Source organism: Eptatretus burgeri, chromosome 9, assembly GCF_056783735.1.
Source record: "Eptatretus burgeri isolate ZD-2024b chromosome 9, Ebu_testis_v1, whole genome shotgun sequence".
NCBI lineage: Eukaryota > Metazoa > Chordata > Myxini > Myxiniformes > Myxinidae > Eptatretus > Eptatretus burgeri.
The window spans coordinates 99,033,897-99,055,488 of NC_140969.1; the positions used below are offsets into that span (position 1 = coordinate 99,033,897).

The 21,592-nt window shown below is 45.2% G+C and overlaps 1 protein-coding gene across 5 annotated transcripts in view; it reads left to right on the forward strand.

Annotated features, from left to right (window-relative positions):
- Positions 1-530: 530 nt before the first annotated feature.
- The window catches only part of CETN3 (centrin 3), a 78,040-nt gene continuing 56,978 nt past the window's right edge, over positions 531-21,592 (forward strand). Inside the window, exons 1-3 of one of the 5 annotated variants that reach the window (XM_085896322.1) lie at positions 531-778; positions 1,903-2,038; positions 16,831-16,945. In XM_085896322.1, coding sequence (XP_085752448.1) covers positions 693-778; positions 1,903-2,038; positions 16,831-16,945 — 337 coding nt within the window. In that variant the 5' untranslated portion in view covers positions 531-692. Of the gene's footprint in view, positions 779-920; positions 1,180-1,249; positions 1,375-1,902; positions 2,039-16,830; positions 16,946-21,592 lie in introns of those variants that run through there. The other 4 variants (XM_085896319.1, XM_085896324.1, XM_085896321.1 and 1 more) reach the window with 4 other exon arrangements.

A 21,592-nucleotide genomic window follows, 5' to 3' on the forward strand; every position in this document is an offset into this window, starting at 1 on the left:
GACAGATATTTCTGAAGTTTTTCAGAAACAGGTAAGTGTTTTGTGTTTTAGTTTTGAGAAATGAGATACACTGTGTTGTTTTAGGAAATGTGTTAATAATCCAGGAAAAAAACTGTAATTCAGCAACCAGCGGGGCTCGAACTCAGGACCCGAGGGTCTCAAACCATCCATGTGAACCACGAAGCCAGTGTGTGCGTGTGTGTGTCTGTGTGTGCATGCCTTAACATTTTATTATTATTTTTTTTTTACCATGGGAGCTTTTCTCGTCAAATTTGCAACAAAACTTTATGATGAGAATATGGACAAGTCAAATTAATAATTTGGTCAAAAGGTCAAAGGTACCGTTTGGCACAAAGAAGAAGAAGAAGAAGAAGAAGAAGAAGAAGAAGAAGAAGAAGAAGAAGAAGAAGAAGAAGAAGAAGAAGAAGAAGAAGAAGAAGAAGAAGAAGAAGAAGAAGAAGAAGAAGAAGAAGAAGAAGAAGAAGAAGAAGAAGAAGAAGAAGAAGAAGAAGAAGAAGAAGAAGAAGAAGCCCGAATACAAAACGGACGGGCTTTGCATTTTCAGATGCTTTCTCGTTTGAGTTTGTTTTTGTAAAATCACTTTTATTTACTTATTTTATCAAGATTCTTCACTTGATGTTTGTTCGGCAATACGGATAGATCAAACACTCGACAAAGACAAGTGGTGTATCATGTTCAGCGAAACTGGTGTTCCGCCCAGTCCAACCGTTCCTTTTCATGAAGTGATTTCCAGAGGCTTCGTAGTCATTGTTGCCTGGTCAGTTAGTACATTGTTGTGACATAATATTATGGTATATCGCTGCATTTTTACGGATTCACTGCAAATGTCAATGCATTTGGTCTTTTGCGCCGACCACGTCGCTGTCACGACAGGTGAATGAAAGTGGAGTGTAGAGATTGTCGTAGATCTTAGCATGAGGAAGTCTCATGAATCGACATGAGTGTATTTTTTTATTATTATTGAATAGCTTATTGTTTCTCAGACAAAGTTTCTTCCTTCATTTCTTAAACAACGTTCAGGATAATTCCAGAGAACACCATCCTTTCGGGGCCTTATTTTGATGAAAATTGGAATCTTTTTCTCCACACACTGGGATCGACAACAACGGTTTCCTGGACGATCGTTTTGATCTCCAAAGCGATGAGCGAGGCGCAGAGGTTTGAATGTTTAAACTGGCGCTTTCTCTCACACGTCCGAGCCCATGATCAAAACTGCAGTGATTCGTGTTCGCACTGGGTTTTTTATTATTATTATTATTGTTATTTTTTTTTTAACGGGCCGTTGAAGACGGATCCTCACGTCGTCTTGTCATTCATTTTAATGACTCGTGTCGTTTTGAAGCGCATTCTGTGGTAATCATGAGCATGGCGTGTCGTGCAGAGCGATGTTGTGATCGTGTCGGTCACATTGATTGTATTCGCTGTGGTAACCGATGTAGCGGTTTGGGCGCCGCTGTGGTAACCGATGTAGGGCGCCGCTGTGGTAACCGATGTAGGGCGCCGCTGTGGTAACCGATGCAGCGGTTTGGGTTTCGCTGTGGTAACCGATGTAGCGGTTTGGGTTTCGCTGTGGTAACCGATGTAGCGGTTTGGGCGCCGCTGTGGTAACCGATGTAGGGTGCCGCTGTGGTAACCGATGCAGCGGTTAGGGTGCCGCTGTGGTAACCGATGCAGCGGTTAGGGTGCCGCTGTGGTAACCGATGCAGCGGTTAGGGTGCCGCTGTGGTAACCGATGCAGCGGTTAGGGTGCCGCTGTGGTAACCGATGCAGCGGTTAGGGTGCCGCTGTGGTAACCGATGCAGCGGTTAGGGTGCCGCTGTGGTAACCGATGCAGCGGTTTGGGTGCCGCTGTGGTAACTGTGTGCCGTCTGCTCCATCCAGGCCCGACTTGCCGGGTGATAACGAAAAAAGAAGGAAACGGAAAGAGTTGACGGACGAACAGAAACAGGAGGTGAAGGAGGCTTTTGATCTTTTCGACACAGACAAAGATGGTACGATAGACTACCACGAGCTGAAGGTCAGTCCTGTGCGATATGGCTGTTATGAAGGTCTACAGAGCTTACTAAGAATAGGAAAAAGGAATATAATTAATAGATGGAGCGATCGTTGTTAAACCTGTGCTTGGAGGAATGGTGGAGACAGCAGGTTTTGGTTTGTGGAGAGATGGGAATAATTGCAGACTCTGTGGTCTAATTGGTGAGAACGTCCGACCTGAGTCTTGGAAGTCGGCGGTTCGAACCCCGACCGAGTCGTACTAAAGACGAACTGGAAAGAGCGATCAGAGGCTGCAGAGCCTCGCCAGCACTTGTTTTGTGTGATTTGCAGATTATACATTGACGACGTCGATATGACACCTTTTGTATTGCATCGATTCACATTGCAATTGTATGTATTTTATAGACGTAATCACCCTCTGTACTTTCTTGACGTGTGCACTCAATTCTCAAAAGTACATACTTTATAGACAGACTCACATTCTAATAATGCCTATTTTATGATATGTGATTGCATTGTAATAGTATTTACTTTATAGACGTCGTATTGTAATAGTATGTACTTTATAGACGTATTGTAATAGTATGTACTTTATAGACGTTGTATTGTTATAGCATGTACTTTATAGACGTATTGCAATAGTATGTACTTTATAGACGTATTGTAATAGTATGTACTTTATAGACGTATTGTAATAGTATGTACTTTATAGACGTATTGTAATAGTATGTACTTTATAGACGGCATATTGTAATAGTATGTACTTTATAGATGGCATATTGTAATAGTATGTACTTTATAGACGTCATGTTGTAATAGTATGTACTTTATAGACGTCATATTTGTATAGTATGTACTTTATAGACGTCGTATTGTTGTGGGCCGGGGTTCGGTGGCGATTAACGACCACTATGTGGAGCAGTGGAGTCATCTCCCACTGAACACCCGGAATTTAGGTCGTGACTCTCGGACAACTCCGAAAGGTCACGGGTCACTTAGAGGACCGTGGTCGCCAATATTTTGACGGCGTGAGGTAGGGTCCACTTGTCTAATTCCAATTGACCTAAGTACTCACGCCGTCCAACTACCAGGGAAACCACACCCTCGGCCGACTTTGGCCGAATCGAGTCGCTATCACCGACTCGGATCCGGCATAATCGAGCCGAAGTTACCAAAGCCGTGCCGGATCAAATGAACAATTTACGGCACGAACGGCTTTACTATTTCTCAAGACGCACCTTGGTAGGCCAATGAAGGAAAGCACAGAAAAGGAGCTGGAACATTTAACAGGGGTTTATTTATAATAATCGGGGAGGGAAGCATACAAAGAGCAGAGTTATCCAAATAAGAAATGTAATGTACAAGAATGAAAACACTTAACAGCTCTACTTAACAGACTGGGCACACACACACACACACACACACACACACACCCAAAAAGAAACTGGACCCCGTGGGTCTATTTCGGTCCTCAGCCGGGCCGGGGTACCTGTCCCACCTCGTGCGGTCTATTCGAGCTTGTCCAGTGGTGGGACTCGAACCCACCGCCAACAACGCCGCACCAAGCTCCGGGGACCAAGAACGGCACCACGGACGCCAGCCAGCACGGCCGCAGACGAAGCAAATCACCACCGGACTGCAGACCCTCCGCAGTCGCCACGAAGACACCGGTCTGCCGAAAAACCTTCTCCTCACGACCACTCTGCAGTCGCCACGATCACTTGGCAGAACCCTCGTCGACCAAGGCAATCACCCCCAATGACTGCTCACCACTCAACTTATCCTTCCCCTCCCCCGCGGGTCGAGGGAAATGCTCTGAGGTACTCGCCTCCGGATTGGACGAGGGGGTTGTCGGGTGAGTCGTGGCTGCCGTTGATAGGACGAGCTCACGGTGGACGGAGGGAACCTCACCCCTGTATGTGATGATGCACGTGGACGATGGCGTTGTTGTTGTAGTTGGTGATGTAGAGGATGTAGTTGTTGTCGATGTAGTTGTTGAAGATGTAAAAAAAAACTAACTAGAAAATAACTTGTAGTGCACACAAAATTCCCATTAGACAGAAGGAAGGATTCTAACTATTAACACATACTTATCGAAATTACTGAACTACGGGGACTCTGGCTGCTTGTGTGCACAAGGTTTCCAAATCCGTAACAGTATTGTAATAGTATGTACTTTATAGACGATATATTGTAATAGTATGTATTTTATAGACTTATTGTAATAGTATGTACTTTATAGATGTCATCGTGTTGTAATAGTATGTACTTTATAGATGGACCCTCTCGAGAGCAGGCCCGAGCTGCTCCTATTGTTGGCAGTGAGTGCCCCAGAAGCAGTGGGGGGAAGGGAGTGGCACCTGTATATGTGGAAGAATTGCGTTGCTCAGCCAGTTGGTCACCCAGATAGCTCAGGTGGCAGAGGACTGGTATGGTTTTTCAGAGGACCTGGGTTCGATTCCTGGCCTGGGCCCGTAATTTTTCCACATACATTTATGATGTTCTATCCAACTCACTTCTAAGTTATAGATGTCCTTGCATTGTAATAGTATGTACTTTATGGATGTGCTTGCATTGTATTAGTATGTACTTTATAGACGTCGTATTGTAATCGTATGTACTTTATGGATGCCCTCGTATTGCAATAGTAGTACTTTATAGATGTCCTCGTGTTGTAATAGTATGTGCTCCATAAACGTGCTCTTATTGTAATAGTATGTACTTTATAGATGAGCACGTATTGTAATGTATGCTTTATAAGACGTGCTCACATTGTAATTGTACAGTCCGACCCCGGTTTATGTCGGGGATGCATTCCCGAAAAGTGTGACGAATATCGAAACTGCTCAAGTCAAAGCAGTTTTTCTCATCTCACTATAATTCGCCGTCTGTCTGTCTGTCTGTTCCCAGGTACCGCAAAAACTACAGAACCTATCACAAACATTTTTTGGGGTGTGTAATCCTGGGACCCCTTGGAGTAAAGTAGGCATAACATGACCCCCTTGATGGCTCCCGTAGGGAGCCAGTGCTTCTAGTAAGAATTAATGGAATAAGCAGTGGACACGTTCCTAACGTCGACATTTCATGTATTATATTTTTCCTTTTAACTTTGATATTACCCTTTATTTTATTAATGACAGTTATACTGGAGTGTATGTATATATATATATATATATATATATATATATATATATATATATATATATATATATATATATATATATATATATATATATATAATATGCCTGGTGTTTACTTAATGGTTAGGGTGGTGGGCTTGGTATCCGAGGATCCTGAGTTCAAATCTCGCTCAGCTGTTGAATTAATACCAGGTGGGGTTGACTCTGCCTGCCATCCTTCCGAGGTCGGCAAAATGAGTTCCAGCTTGCTGGTATCCTGTGTTGGAGTGGCGACCCATCCAGGATTGTACCCAATAGCCAAGGAGACTGCTTATGCAGCGCCAGCGCTCTGCACAGAGTATGGTTCCAGTGGATGGATGGATTAATATATATTAAAAAAAAAAATTTTTCACATAAAAAATAGGACCACTGGACCTGTAGCTTAAGTGGGCCCTGGCCTAATGTTGTAACCCAAATTCGGTAGCATTCTGATTGGTGGCTCTGAAGACGATGATTTTTGAAGGAATTTACACGATTTTCCCAAATGTTGACCAAGTCGGCCATTTTGACACACTTCTGGTCATGTGATCGGCATGATTTCCACAATTTAATTAACCCCCCCCCCCCCCGGCCTAATGTTGTAACCTAAATTTGGTAGCATTCTGACTTTGGTAGAGGGGAGGGGGGAAGGAGAGAGAGGGGATTCCGATTGATGTGACGTCCAGTTTAACATCCATCCCAGAGACGGCACACCCATTGATGAATCACCCTGCCTATGAAACACCGGGATGAGTTTCAAACCCAGGCTAGACAGCTTAGAGCGAGCGTGCGTGCCTTTTGGGTATCCTGCCTTGATGTGGAAATTCATTGCTTTGTAACCACTGAAAACATTTTTGACTCATTGTTATCATGTAATTTATTTTGCCTTCCTTTCTCCGGAAATTTCCCCATGTAGAACCGCACCGCGGTATTGCCATCGAAGCTTGAAGAGTGCTCGCCAAGTGGCTTAACCACCCAAGAAAGTACTCCAACGAAATGGTTGAAGAAACTTTAAAAAAAATGAAACTTTTAATTTTTTTTAATATGTATTTAATAATCTATCTATGCCGAAATGACGGGTCGTGGAATTAACGAAGACCGTATAAAAAGGATAAACGTGGTGTGAAATATAATTTCACATTTTTAGCGTGCGAGCACCAACCGACGCACCGCATGGCCAAACGCAGATGAGTGGGCCCTGAACTTTGTTCAAGTCAATAGGTATATTCAGTGACAGTGTGAATATTGTAGAGCACTCACCAAGTGGCTCAAACACTCAAGCCAGCACTCCAACGAAACGGTTGATAAGGCACGGTTGGCTTGGCAACCGATAAGCGATCGTTGATCGGTCATATTGTTGTGGGCCAGGTATCGGCGACGAGCACAACCGCTAGGTGGAGCAGTAGGGTCGACTCTACCGAACACCCAGAATCGAGATCGTACCTTTTGGAAAATCTGAAAGGTATGGGTCCCTTACAGGACCATGAATCGTCAATAAATCAACCACGTGGGACAGGGTTATTTGCCAAACTTCAAAATACCTAGATGCCCACGTGGTGAGCTACTGAGGATTCACACCCTCGACGGCACTTGTACGGGACGAGCTGTATGCATGCTCGACCCGTGCGTAACTCGAGCGGATGGTTACCCAAGTCCCGTCGGTCCAAATGTACAATTATTGCAGCAATGGCCTTTTTAATTCCCCAACACGCACCTTGCTAAACCAATGAAGGAAGCGACAGAAACAAGCTGAAACATTCAACAAATGGGGTATTTATTAACAGTAGGTGGGGAAGGAGGGAAGCACGTAAGGGCAGAGTTATCACGACTAATAGAGATGCAAGTATGTGCAGCAAAGTGCACTTAAACAATTCCTACTTACAGACAGGGCCCACAGACAGACGCACACCCAAAAGAAACGAAAGAGACCTTCCCGCCTCGTGCGGTCTTCGACGAGACGAGCGAACCAGGACGAGACCAGCCGCGTCGAGATGCGACCAGGCCAGCACCAGCGACAACACGAGACCAGAAGCGTCGAGGGATACGTTCCACGCTCAAGCAGACCACGTGCTTGAGCTGATGGAGAACCAGACTCCAGCGACAGGACGAGATGAGGGCAGACGCCGGCGACAGGACGAGATTGATCTCCCCTGTTTGTCCAAAATCACCAACCTTTTCTCTCTAGGAGGGAGGGGCCTCTTCTCCTGACCACTGGCCTCTTGATTGGCCGGAACCATTGTGCAATTCCCTGGCCGCCCTCCATTGGACAGACGCACGGTAGGCGGGGCAACTCCCACCCTTTTGGGCGGAGTCCCAAGCGGAGGCGTTTGTGGCTCCGCCCACCTCCTCACCTCTGGCTGCGTGCTTAATGGCGATCATGTTGAGTCGGAAACGGGGAGGGTGAGATGTCCACTCCTTGCCGATTGGCTAAGGAGGGACGCCATGCCAACGTTAGACTCCGCCCACGTGTGCGCTTACTGGCAAGCACGCGAAGAATGCCGCGAGCGTAGCGTTGTCGTGTGAAAGTGAAGATGACGTTGTCGTCGTTATAAGTGTAAAAATCCTAACTTTAAAAATAACTTCGCAGCGCATGAACTTTTAATTACCCATTAAACAAGAGAAAGGGAGCTATCTATCCACATTTACTGATCAAAATAACTGAGCTACGGGGACGGCTGTCTGTCTGTGTGCATAAGGCTTCCAGATTCATAACAATATAAACACCATGCACCCGAAGTGGCCTGGAATGTCAGGCAATATCCGAATTGGACAAATGAACACTTTTTTTTTTTTTTTTAGTAGTCGCAATTACTGCTGAAGTCAATAAAGGAGTTTAAATTTGGCAATTCAGCTGAGATTAAGAGATTCTGGAGGTTATGACATGTGCGGAAATGAAATAAAGCCACAAACACTGGCGTCTGGGCGTTTATTAGCATTGCAATGTCTCTAGCGATTCGTAGGTATGATTATCAAGCATTTGATGATGTACGCAAGTGAGGAAGGTGGAAAAAATATTAATTTATCATGAAGAAACCATTGTGGCCTTTTCCAAGTTGAAGCATTGTTGAGGAGGCCAAAAAAAAATGGTGAATTAAGACCCCAGCGAGGTGACCAAGCACGACCCTTGATGAAGGATATAGTTAAATAAGTCCCTTAATTATCTTTGAAAGGTTAAACCAAACACAATATTCACTCTTGCACTTCCGTGACGTTCTCGTAGTATGCACACACAGTTTCAGGCTGCTAGGTTTCATGGTTTTGGAGTTATGGAGGACGCACACACACACACACACACACACACACACACACACACACACACACACACACACATACACACACACACACACACACATACACACATACACACACACACACACATACACACACATACACACACATACACACACACACACACACACACACACACACACACACACACACACACACAAGCACACACACACACACGCACACACATACACACACATACACACACATACACACACATACACACACATACACACACATACACACACATACACACACATACACACACATACACACACACACACACACACACACACATACACACACACTGATATTGTTGCGGGGCCGGGTATCGACTGTGAGCACGACCGCTAGATGGAGCAATAGAGTCGGCTCGACCGATCGCCCGGAATTTAGATCGTACCTTTTCGAAAAAGTACGGGTCCCTTATCGGACCGTGAAGCGTCTATATTTCTGCCATGTGATACAGGGTTATTTGCCAATTTTCAAAATACCTAGATTTCCACGTGGCTATTTACCGAGTCTCCACACCCCCGACGGCACCCGTACGGAACGAGCCGCTTAGCGTACTCCAACCGTGTGCGACCCAAGCAATTGATCACCGAGATCCGTCGGTCCAATTGTCCCGTTACAGCGGCAACAGCCTGGCTAATCTTCCAACACGCAGTACGCTAAGCCAATGGAGGAAAGGACACGAATGAGCGGATACATTTCACATTTGTGGCTGTTTATTTAACAATAGGCAGGGAGGGGAACACAGAAGAGCAGAGTTAAACTGACTATAAGAGATGAAATGCAAATAATGTACAAGGCACTGAACAGTTTTATTTAAAGACAGGCCTACACACAGACACACACACACAGAAGTGGACCCCAATGGTCTTTATTGAAGTCTTCCAGCTTGAGGAAAGGGAGCTGGAGACCAGAGCCTGCACTTGGACCTGTCCACCTCGTGTGGTCTTCGACAATCTGGCTCTTTGGGACTCGAACCTGCAACAACGATGCCACTCCAAGCACCAGGGACGGAGGAAAAGCGTCGGACGCCAGGTGGATGAGACGAGAGACGACCCGAGCACTGCCAAGCCGATCAGACCAGACGAGTCGATCTCCGGCACCTCAAACCCGATTGCTGCCAAGCCGACCAGACCAGATGAGTTGATCTCCGGCACCTCAAACCCGATTGCCCAACCCTGACGCCCTTTCCAAGGCCCTGGCGTTCCTTGCATTGCATTTCTACTGCGGGCTGGGGTGTCGTGGGAAGGATCGCCGTCTGAGACATCTCGCCTCTCATTGGTCGAGAGGCTGTGGGAAAGTTTGCCGTTCTCACCTCCCATTGGTCCGGGGTTCGTGGGAACGTCGATGTCTGAGATGTCTCGCCTCCCATTGGCCCGGGGTTCGTGGGAACGTCGATGTCTGAGACGTCTCGCCTCCCATTGGTCCGGGGTTCGTGGGAACGTCGATATCTGAGACGTCTCGCCTGCCATTGGTTCGTGGGAATGTCGGTGTCTGAGACGTCTCGCCTCCCATTGGTCCGGGGTTCGTGGGAACGTCTGTGTCTGAGACGTCTCACGCCTCCCATTGGTCGCGGGGAACATTCCATCTCTCTGGTGCGGAGTCGGAGCTCTGGTGGCCGAGAAATCTCCGCCCACGTACGTGGTCGAACACATGAAGACAATGGCGTTGGTGTGAGGAAGCAAGGTGAAGGCGTGTTGTTGTAAACGAATCTCCGCAGCGCACACACGTAATTCCAGTTAGACACAGGTAGGGGCCCTAACTCTAAACACACACTTACCGATATAACTGTTCTACAGGGACCCTAGCTGTTGTGTGCGATGGGTTCCAGATTCGTAACACTACCCCTCCCCTTTTTACAGACTCGTCCCGAGTCGTTTAATTTTCGTGTGACCAGCATGTGTAAGTTCTCCCCTTGTACGATTTACCTACGGATCCCTGAGTGTGACATTTTTTCATACATGTCCCAAAATAAATAACCTAGTGCGCTGCGTAGTTAAACTATCAGACTCACTCGGACAATTTAACTAAAATTGCTGGCGCTACAACAAACATGCAGGTGGGTCAAAGAACATATTTACAATTTTTACCTCAACTTATCTATTTACACTAACCATGGCCCAGGACCTGTCATCTGTGGGAAAGAAAAGGCAAAGCAATGTCAGTCATTTTTTGGTGGGTGAGTGCACAGCAGCTGAAGGTCAGTCGTCCTCGGGGCCTGCTCAAAAGGCCCCCCTTGAGTATTCCTTGCAGTGAACTTTCTTCTTTCATTCCTTCCCTTCCCCCAGCTGCTGGAGGCAACTCACTCTTACACGGCATGCCATGTGCCATCCCACAGGCCATTTGAAGAGGTAGCCAGGCTGCCCAATGCAGTCTCTGGCTCCTTTGTGCAAGAAGAGGTGGCCAGACTGCTCACTGCAGTCTCCGGCTCATGGAAATGAATGGATGGAAGCAAAACACAAGAATGATGCACGGGCTGCACCAATGCAGTCCCCATGTGCGGCTGCCTGCAGGGCAGTCCTTGCAAACACTGGACGATCCTGGCGCACATGGATGAGTTGGTGACACAGGGGCAAATGCAAAAAGGGTAGCAGGCATGGGGTTATGGCAGAGGCAGGCGAATAAGGCATGGCAAGGCAAATGTGGAACAGGCGATACAGCACAACAGGCTGGCAGGTGAAGCTGGCCGGCCTCTGGTCTCGCTCCGTGTGAGTCTCGAGGGAGTGTGGTGGTGCCGGCCGCTCTGAAAACGGGCTCGGACCTACCCTCCTGTGTCCCCCCATCCTATCGCCTTTGCCTGTCTCTGTCCATACCCACTCCCTTAATTTGCAACACAAACCAAATTTAGCCCCTTTTTATTTTATTTTATTTTATTATATGTATATATTTTTTATTTTATAATTCCCTCTCCCTAACTCACTTCCTGTCTTTGTCCGGCTAACCTATCCCGTCAACCTCGCCTACTCCCAACCCCTACGTTCCCTTTCTGGAGGGGAACAGGGAGAGACTAGCGTCCTGTCTCGAGGCCCAACAAAGCCTCAGAATGGCCTCCTACAGAGTTCAGCAATCTAACCCAAGGTGGGTCCAGCGGCATACTGAGAGCGAAAGGATGGATGGTGCGAAGGGGTACATCTCCTAACTATCCTAGTTTTTATTATTATTATACGCCCAATATATATATATATATATATATATATATATATATATATATATATATATATATATATATCTATATATATATATATATATATATATATATATACATATATATCGTGGCGTATTATGTGATACCGGTCGTCCGTCCATCTGTTCCTGTCCGCACTCTAACTCCCTAAGTTTTCAACTTTCACGTTTCATATTTGGTACATAGGTACAGACTGTGGAGACGGTGTGTCGTGACGTAGGTTCGTCATCTAAAGTGGTTGCCATGGCAACCAGGATGTTTTCCATGTAGTAGCACAATTCTGTATATACCTTCTTGTTAATAATGTGGCAGTGAGGTGTTTTTAATCATGTGGGAGTGAGATGTTTTTAATACCACAGCAGTGAGGTGTTTTTAATACCATGGCAGTGAGGTGTTTTTATACGCCCGATATATATATATATATATATATATATATATATATAGATATATAGATATATAGATATATATATATATATATATATATATAGATATATAGATATATATATATATATATATTTATATATATATATATATATATATATATATATTGTTGTGGTTGAGGAAATTCGCAAACCACCATTCAGGTCCCGTAGGTGAGATATCTCTGTAAGTACATGTGTAGTTAGCCCAAACCCGTTGTTTAGAGGGAATAAATGTGATTCATTCGGGCTGCGACCCTTTAAGATAGCCATTTTTCTGTTCCATCTTTATTTTGAGCCAACCACGTCTCAACCGCCATCACAACAACCACCAACCGCAACGCCGCTTCACAACAACGCCAACAGCCACGACCTTTACCGTCACGGCTCGCTCCCGTAAACATCGCATCACCGCCATTCCAAGCGTCGCCATGGCCATCACCGCCACAATAAACTCTCCACCACCTTCACCTCTCCTCCTTCTGCCGCCATTCCCGCACCGCTTGTGGGCGCCGAGCGTCAGGCTGTCCTGGCCTCGTACAGGACGCGCACTGAGCCGCGGGTACAAAGAGCGGCCTTTCCGAGGGGAAGTCGGATCAGGAATGATACACGCCCACTTTTGTTCCGTCCTATCAGCGAGCGCGGGGCGATTTGGCCCCGCCTCCAGGCGCGTCGGAGTAGAATCGATATATGCAAATTCGAGGACCAGGGGAGGTTCACGCCCACTTTTCCTCCGTCCAATGGGCAAGCGTGGCTCCGCCTCCGAGCGCATCCTGATCCGGAAATTTGCATATGGGTTCTCCTGCGTACTATAAAGCGCCGAGCATGGGGCGAATTCAGAGTTTTCTGTTTCGGGCTCGGGCGAGTTGGAGAGGTGTGGCGGCGGCGAAGTGTGGCAGCAGCAGTCAAGACGGGTCTGGAGGAGAGTCGGTCTGTCGGGGTTCGGAGTCTGTCGGGGAGCTGCAGAAAGGGGAAGCCGGGAACGCGGTCGAGGGCGCAGTGGAGTCGCTCGTCGCGGGACCCAAGCAAGCCAGCAATCCTCTTTCCCCAGAGCATCAACAACCCCCCCCCTGTTTCCCCCCACGCTGAGATAGTGCGAAAAGGGGGCCCCGTTCCCACCCCATTCCAAGCAGTGCCAACGAAACCCGCGGAGGAGCGCGGAGTCGGGGCACCGCTGCCATTTTGCGGCTCATCACAGGACGGGTAGGCTCCACGCGGTCTCGGCCCCAGGCCCGTCTGCCCCCTTGTCGTAGAGGGTGGCCCCTTTTTCTTTTGCTTTTGAGTATATGTGTTGTCGGCGCCGTCTGTGAAGTAAAACTGTGTAAGTGTTGCTGTGTGCTCGCGTAGTCGGTAGTAGATCTGCATTGTGTTTCTTTTGTTGCAATTGCTTTTGGTGCATAATTGTTGTGTTTCTTTTACATTTGCTTTTGGTGCATAATTGTTGTAATTGTATATGTGTGCTTTCCGTTTGCCGCGGAATAAATGTGCCTTATGTTGAACTGTTTTTCCCGTTTCGCTTCGTCTTTTCTTTAATTGAATCTCCATCTTACTTCACGTAAAGGGTTGGTAGTGGGCTAAATACGCCCGACAATTAATCGGAACCGTCGAGGTTGACGATAACACCGCTCGGTTATCCCGATAGTACGGAACGGGTCGCTTAAAGTGGCCCGTGTCCGAAGTCGACCTGCGGCGAGGTGCGATCGCCCGGTCTACCCTCCGTGTGGGTACTTAGGTAGGTCGAATTTGGCGAACAACCCTATCCCATGCGGGGGGCCGATTGGCACAATCGTGGTGAGGCCGAAAGGCCCACCCGTGACTAGTTCCTGGCGTTAGTCCGAGAGGGTCACGACGGAATTGTCCGTCCGGTGGGCGACGTGCCGCGATTCGAGTTACATGGCCGCTCGCACGCCGGCGGGCGCGAATTCGCAACCATGTATATATATATATATATATATATATATATATATATATATATATATATATATATATATATACATATATATATATATATATACATATATATATATATATATATATACACATATACATATCGGGACGTATTATTAATCATGTGGCAGTGAGGTGTTTTTAATGATGTATCAGTGAGATGTTTTTATACGCCCAATATATATATATATATATATATATATATATATATATATATATATATATATATATATATATATATATATATATATATATATATATATATATATATGTATATATATATTTTAATAATGTGGCAGTGAGGTGTTTTTATACACCCGATATATATATCGGGGAATATTATGTGATACCGGTCGTCCGTCCGTCCGTTCCTGTCCGCACTCTAACTCCCAAAGTTTTCAACTTTCACGTTTCGTGTTTGGTACAGACTGTGGAGACAGTGTGTCGCGACATACGTTCGTTATCTCAAGTGGTTGCCATGGCAACCAGGATGCTGTTTTCCATGTAGTAGCACAATTCTGTATATACCTTCTTGTTAACTTTAAACTACCCCGGGGCTTTCCAAAACGCCTGTCATTTAAACTATCTTTTCTAAAAACCATGATTCCCATCGCCCATGTTGGTGTCCATTATAAATTTGGGCCGAGCCCTCCAATTTTCACTCGTACTCTCGCACAATTTTGTGGCTGGGCAGCGTGGCTCACTTGGCAGGGACTCCCCCCTCTGTCAAATCTTCAACTATGATACCCCCGGGCCCTGAGGCTGTCTCTGAGCCTACCTGCTCCCTATGAACAAGGGGGGTTGCCCTTCCTGGCATTGCCCCCCTTCCATGCCTACGTGGCATCCTTGGTGCTCCGGGTCCCTATCCGCGGGTTGCCCGTGCCCAGTACACTATCCCGGTCCCTTGGAAACTTGGCCTACTCTGGCCGACTACTTCGGTGCCTGGGGTGCCCACTACTCTGTACTCACCTTCCCAAGCCACGCTCCCAGCCGGTCAATTTTACTCCTGCACCCTCCAAATGGGTATCGTGCCTTCACTCAACACCAACAACAAAACGACCTCCTTTTTGTAAATTTAACTAACCCACTAACTAACAATAAACTGACCCCGGGGTCACTTGGGTGAGAATCACTCCTCCCCCCAATCATTCATTCGCACCATGCATTCCACATTCACTCCATTCACACTCTTGGGCCCACTGTCCCACATTAATTATTCACACATTTTCAATCACTTTTCAATCGGCAACTGTTGTTAGTTTTCCTATCTTTTTGTACAATTTGTAAGTCTTACATTGTATGCTTTTTTGTGCCTCCGCTGACGAGGTCGCTGGAGGCATTATGTTTTCAGGTTGTCCATGTGTACGTACGTACGTATGTACATCCGTCCATGCTAATTTTCTCTGTTTTCTCTGTAACCGCTTATCCGATTGACACAAAATTTTCACCATAGGTACGACTACTCATGCAGAATGTTGTAATGATAATGATGATGTCGTAGGTCATGTAGTGTGACAGCCATCTTGGAAAAATGAAAGAACTTTGGACCTCTATCTCTTGAACTGCTTCATGGGCAAAAATGAAACTGGCACATGTCAAATACTCCCTTTCGGAAACGAGTGTGATAATTGTGGCTTCCTTACGACATCATAATTGCATAAGTGGAACGCTTTATCAGTATGAAAAATTTTGAGGGTCATCTCGGGATAAATTGTTTGGGGGGGAGGGAATTGAAGATGTCATCAGTGACGTGGTTCGGCAGCCATATTGTTTTTAACATTTAAAAAAAAACCCTTCAAAAATATTCTTCTCCCAAGCACCTGAACAGATCGAGACGAAGCATTTCAGATATGATCGCCTATCCATGAGGAACAAAAAGTTCTCCAACTATGATGTCATAGGTCACATGGTTTGGGAGCTCTGATTTTTTGAAGAAGAAACTTTTAAAAATAATCTCCTACTATAAATGGATGAGGTGTGTGTGTGTGTGTGTGTGTGTGTGTGTGTGTGTGTGTGTGTGTGTGTGTGTGTGTGTGTGTGTGTGTGTGTGTGTGTGTGTGTGTGTGTGTGTGTGTCGTTTGTCATACTATTTGCCTATTAATTACGTATGTCTATTCATTAATTATGCACTGTTGGAATGTACCTTTTAACCCTTTAGACTGCTGAGACCCCTTCGAACTTTGAAGACCCTTTAAGACCCCCAAGAAACAGAAGACCCCAAAAGTTCCCGAGGACCCAAAACTCCCAAAAAATTCCTGAGGACCCAAAAGTCCCTGAGCACCCAGAAGACCCAAAATACCCCTAAGGCTGTGAAGACAATAGAAATTTGGTTCATCAGATAAATGGGCCCACTAGTCTCCAAAACGACTTGACAGATCAAGGGGAAACTTCTTCCTGTGTTGTTAAGGGTTGGAAGAATAGCCTAGAAGTATTCTGAGCTCACCTCTGAGTTTTCTCGCTTGGGGTGGAATCTCTACCCAGCCATAGAGGGTCACGCTGGTGTTTCGCATGCAGGGCAATGCCTCATTGTGCGTGCCCTCCCTTGGATGGACATTATCTGGATGCCCCATCTGCCAGCATTGGTTGTTCATTGATGTTAAAGATCCCATGGTGTCTTTCACAAAGAGTAGGTGATCAATCGCTGGCACTCTAACCAAATTCAAAATTCCTGAACTAACCTACAGGGGACACTGCATCAGCGGCGTTGCTGTACCCCTGTGAGAACAGATGCTAACCCGTACAGCCACGTGCTACATACGGATGGCAATGATGATGACCACACTAACTTTAGCCACCTACCTTTATACAGGTGTCAATGAGGGCTCTTGGGTTTGATGTGAAAAAAGCCGAGGTTTTGAAGATCCTCAATGACTACGACCATGACAACACTGGAAAAATGGCGTTTGAGGACTTCATGGATGTCAGTAAGTGTTTGGGCAATCGGGTGTCTCCCTCCACAAGTCCAAATCTGCCACACAAATGCAAGTTTCAGCACAGCATGAAAAAAAAATTGTGAGTGGAAAGTATAAAGGCATGTTTCCATGCACAGATAATTCATGATAGCATGAACTGTTATGAGTCCATAGTTCGAGTACAGTTTAGGAGTTCCCTTGGAAGAGAACTGACTAATTCTTATTGAGTTTGCTTGTGTGGTTGGCATCATTTTGGTGTTACCCTGAAATGCAGCATAACCCACAGCAATAAAATATACAATAAACGTATATCTATACATATAATAAATTCCAGTGTGTGTCATTTCGTGTGTCAATCAGTGTGTCAGTGTGTCTCCTCCAGAACTCCAAAACCATGTAATCTAGTGTCTCAAAACTTTGCATGCTTAGTAAAGGAACTCCAAGGGAGTGCATGAATTAAAATTGGGTATTTGGATAAATTTAAACACCTTTTTTGAAGATAGTTAACTCAACTCATCATGAAAAAACAAAAACAGGCTTATCCTTGGTCAGACCACTCACCCTCACAGGGGTCTTTAAGCCACCATTTGTTTTGGCCTGCTCAAAAATGCCTTGCTTTGGAACCACTATGTCCTCTCGTGGACTAATTCAAGCATATAATCAAAATCTGTCTTTCGAATTTGAGGATCGTAGCATGTGGACTACATAAGTGTCAATCTGGAGTGAAATCTGAAAATTTAAATAAATTAACAATCCTTATAACTCAGCGTGTTTACGTATTTACTTTAAGCAAGCAAGGCTGTGTGTGTGTGTCCAAGTGTACAAGTGTGTGTGTCCAAGTGTCCAATTCACTGTCCAAGTGCCTCCTTCTCCATATTTACAAATTGTCAAAGCGTTAAACTTAACTTTTTCTCCTGTTTGGAGAATTATATTGAGTGAAGAAAAGATAAAGGAATATACTGAAAGTGTGAGTGCAACGAAAACTGTTAATCAGCCGGAAAGCTGCGAAGGCTCCTGCAGCCTTGGCTCGGTTCTCCATGGGCAAATCTCCGGGGTTAAGAAGGCAAAATAAATTGAATTGAAGATAAAGTTAAGCAAATGATTAACATAACGGGAGGATTAGAATGAATAGTGAACTACGAGTTCAAGAGATAATTGGAAAATATTGCAATGATATTTTATTACAAAAGACCCTCTCGTGGACAGGCCGTCGCTGCTCCGATGGTTGATATATATATATATATATATATATATATATATATATATATATATATATATATATATATATATATATATATATATATATACACACACACACACACACACACACACACACACACACACACACACACACACACACACACACACACACACACACACACACACACACACACACACACACACACACACACACACACGACCGATCCAAACTTTTAGAACACCCCCCACTTTTACAGTTTTTACTAAAATTTAAGCAGTTTAATGTTTCAATGTACTCTGAAATTAAAGCATAGAACAAATATACAATTGCAGATAAAAAACAATCATGGAATCATTTTATTGAACAAAATTTAATCGAAATTTTTGACTCATCAAAGTGGCCACCTTTTGCAGATATAACAGCCGAACATACTCATGGCATTCTTTCTACAATGGAAATCAAATATTGTTCGGAAAGTTCTTCCCAACACTGTTGCAGAAGTTCCCACAAATGTGTTGCCCTTGTAGGTTGCTTTGCTTTCACCCTTCTGTCCAGTTCATCCCAAACCAGCTCGCTGGGGTTTAAGTCTGGAGACTGTGCTGGCTATTCCATGATTTGAAGCCTACCGTCTTGTTCCTTTCTTACAAGGTAGTTCTGACATAGCCTGGAGTTATGTTTTCGGTCATTATCTTGCTGAATGATGAACCCCTGACCAACTAGGCGTAGACCAGAGGGTATTGCGTGGCACTGCAAAATGTTGTGGACGCCCTTTTGGTTCAGAGTGCCAGTCACTCTGTGCAAGTCACTGACTCTCGATCCAGCCAAAGAACCCCAGATCATCACGCTTCCTCCTCTATGTTTGACAGTTGGTGTCACTGAGGAACCATCCTTTCGCCTACTACTCAACGGCGTACAAAAATCCTGCGTGATGAACCGAAGATTTCAAATTTTGATTCATCGGTCCATAAGACCTTCTTCCAGTTTTCAGTAGTCCACTGGCCATGCTTCATGGCCCAGGCATGCCTCTTTTTCTTATTTTGCCATCTGAGCAATGGCTCTCTTACTGCCACTCGATCTGTCAAACCTGCAGCTCAAAGTCTTCTCTTCACAGTTGAAACTGAGACTTCCTTACTTTGACCAGTGTTAAGCTGTGCTTGAAGCTGCTGTCTTGTGAGGCGCCTATCACGCAAGCTGTTGACTCTCAGAAACTTGTCTTCTGATTGTGTTGTGGCTTTGGGTCTGCCAGACCTCTTCCTGTAAGAGTTTCCTCCAGTTTCCAAGTGCCTTTTGATGGTGTAGGAAACTGTACTCACCGACACCTTGGCTTCTTTGCAATTTCTCAAAAGGAAGGACCTACACTTTTAAGGGTTATAATGGTCTGTCTGTCTTCCTCTGTTAATTGTCTTTTTCGCACCATGATGATAGCGATATACTACTTCCTGCAGTGTAATATTGTCCAAATAATGCTTCAGAGGGTGTAGCAACACAGTCTGTTCCAACACTGCTTTTATACAGACATAGGGTTTGTAACTAATTAACAAAAGTTGGGACACCTGTAGGAATTGTTTGCATCAACTTTCAAGGCTTGCATTACTTCCATTGCTGCAGAACAGCTGCAGTTGCTAACCCATTACTTGTTTCCTGAAAAGGGCCTTTTTAACAACTCTGAAATTTACATTCTTTTTCAGTTTTTGGTAACCTAAACTTTTTCTTTAACGTCTGGCAATTTAGCGCTTAGCTTTGTACCATTTCAGGTTATTCACTAGACTTGAACTGTTTAAATTTCAGGAAAAACTGGAAAAATGGAGGTGTTCTAAAACTTTTAATATGACTTCTCTATGTATTGCAGAGTTAGTTGATATTGTGAATTATGAAAGACTAAATATCAAGAGATCTTATCATTAGAAAAGGGAAAAGCATGGTGATTGCTAACCGGCTGAGCAGATATTATTTTTTTTAAACCCGACACCCAAACAGCTCCATCTGCATAATTCTGTTCTCACCAGATCTGCCAGTGCTTTGCTTTTAACTAGCCTTGCGCGAGACTACATACATATAGTGTATATATATATATATGTATATATATATATGTATATATATATGTATATATATATATATATATATATATATATGTTTGACCCCTCCCATGCTCCTCCAGCCAAAGTAGCTGCATAAAGCAACCCAAGAAGACTTAGGCAAGGTAAGTGCAAAGCCTGTTTTGTACCTTTCCCAAAGTTCTTCAGCAACTATAAAGACGTTCACACATAGTACACAAACGGCAATTTCCAATGGTATACACTCCCCTCAGTGACCGGACCGGTTTCATCACTTATTAGTGAATCATCAGCGATGATTGATTGTTTGGATATGGACACCGAGCAGGATTAAAAACAAAACCTGTCAAAGGGCAGAGGAGCTCCTTGTGAGCCAACGCCCATCCATATCTAGTACCCAACTGTGTCTGCGGACGTCCTCCTGCAGTTGGGTTACTTCTTATTAGGAGGTTGGTGGCACGATTTGCACTCCGGCCACCGTAAAACCCTTCATTCCGCAAAACACAAAAACGCAAAGGAATCTGCAAACCCACTCCGTGGGAGTACATCCTGTGCAGCCTCCCTTCGCAGGGCAGCTCACTGGATGACAGGATTGGGGCAAAGCCTTCGGGACCCCCAATCTTTGATGATAGGAGGGAAACCACGGGGTTACATCCCTGGGTCAGATTGCGGGAGAGTGTGTCGGAGTGGTGCTGAGGTATTGCAGCACTCTCTGAGGTTCGGAGACCGGATTGCGGCGAGATCTTGGTGGGTGGTTACACCTACTATTGGTCTCGTTGCTCTGATGGTTACCATTCCCAAGGAGTTGCTGAAGCTGTGTCCAATAAGCTGACTTCAATGATAATTGAGGTAACACTGGTCAACGAGCGTATTATAAGACGAAGGATTCGTCACTCCGAAGGTGTCATTTCCCTGGTCTCTGTTTATGCTCCGAATGAGGCGAGTGATCTCGCTGTGAAGGATGCATTCCATGCCACACTTGAGTCTATGGTTGATCAGTGCCCCAGACGAGATACACTTCTCGTCTTGGGGAATTTCAATGCATCGACTGGAACTGATAGGGATGGTTATGAGACGTGTGTTGGTCCCCATGGGTCAGGAACTATGAAACAGAATAGCACGAAGTTCCTTGACTTTGCAAGAAGTCATGGACTTAGGGTGTCCGGTTCATGGTTTCAGCGCTCACAAGCTCATCACTGGACTTGGTATTCCAATGCTGGCGGTGCGGCAAAGGAGATTGACCATGTCCTCGTTTATGGTCTCTGGAGGATGATCCAGAACTGCAAGGTTGACCGGAGTGCTCAGTTACTCAATACTGACCACCGACTTGTTGTAGCAACTCTGAAGTTGCACCTTAAAGCCAGGAGAATGGTACCATCCCAGCCAAGGCTGGATGTTGGCAAG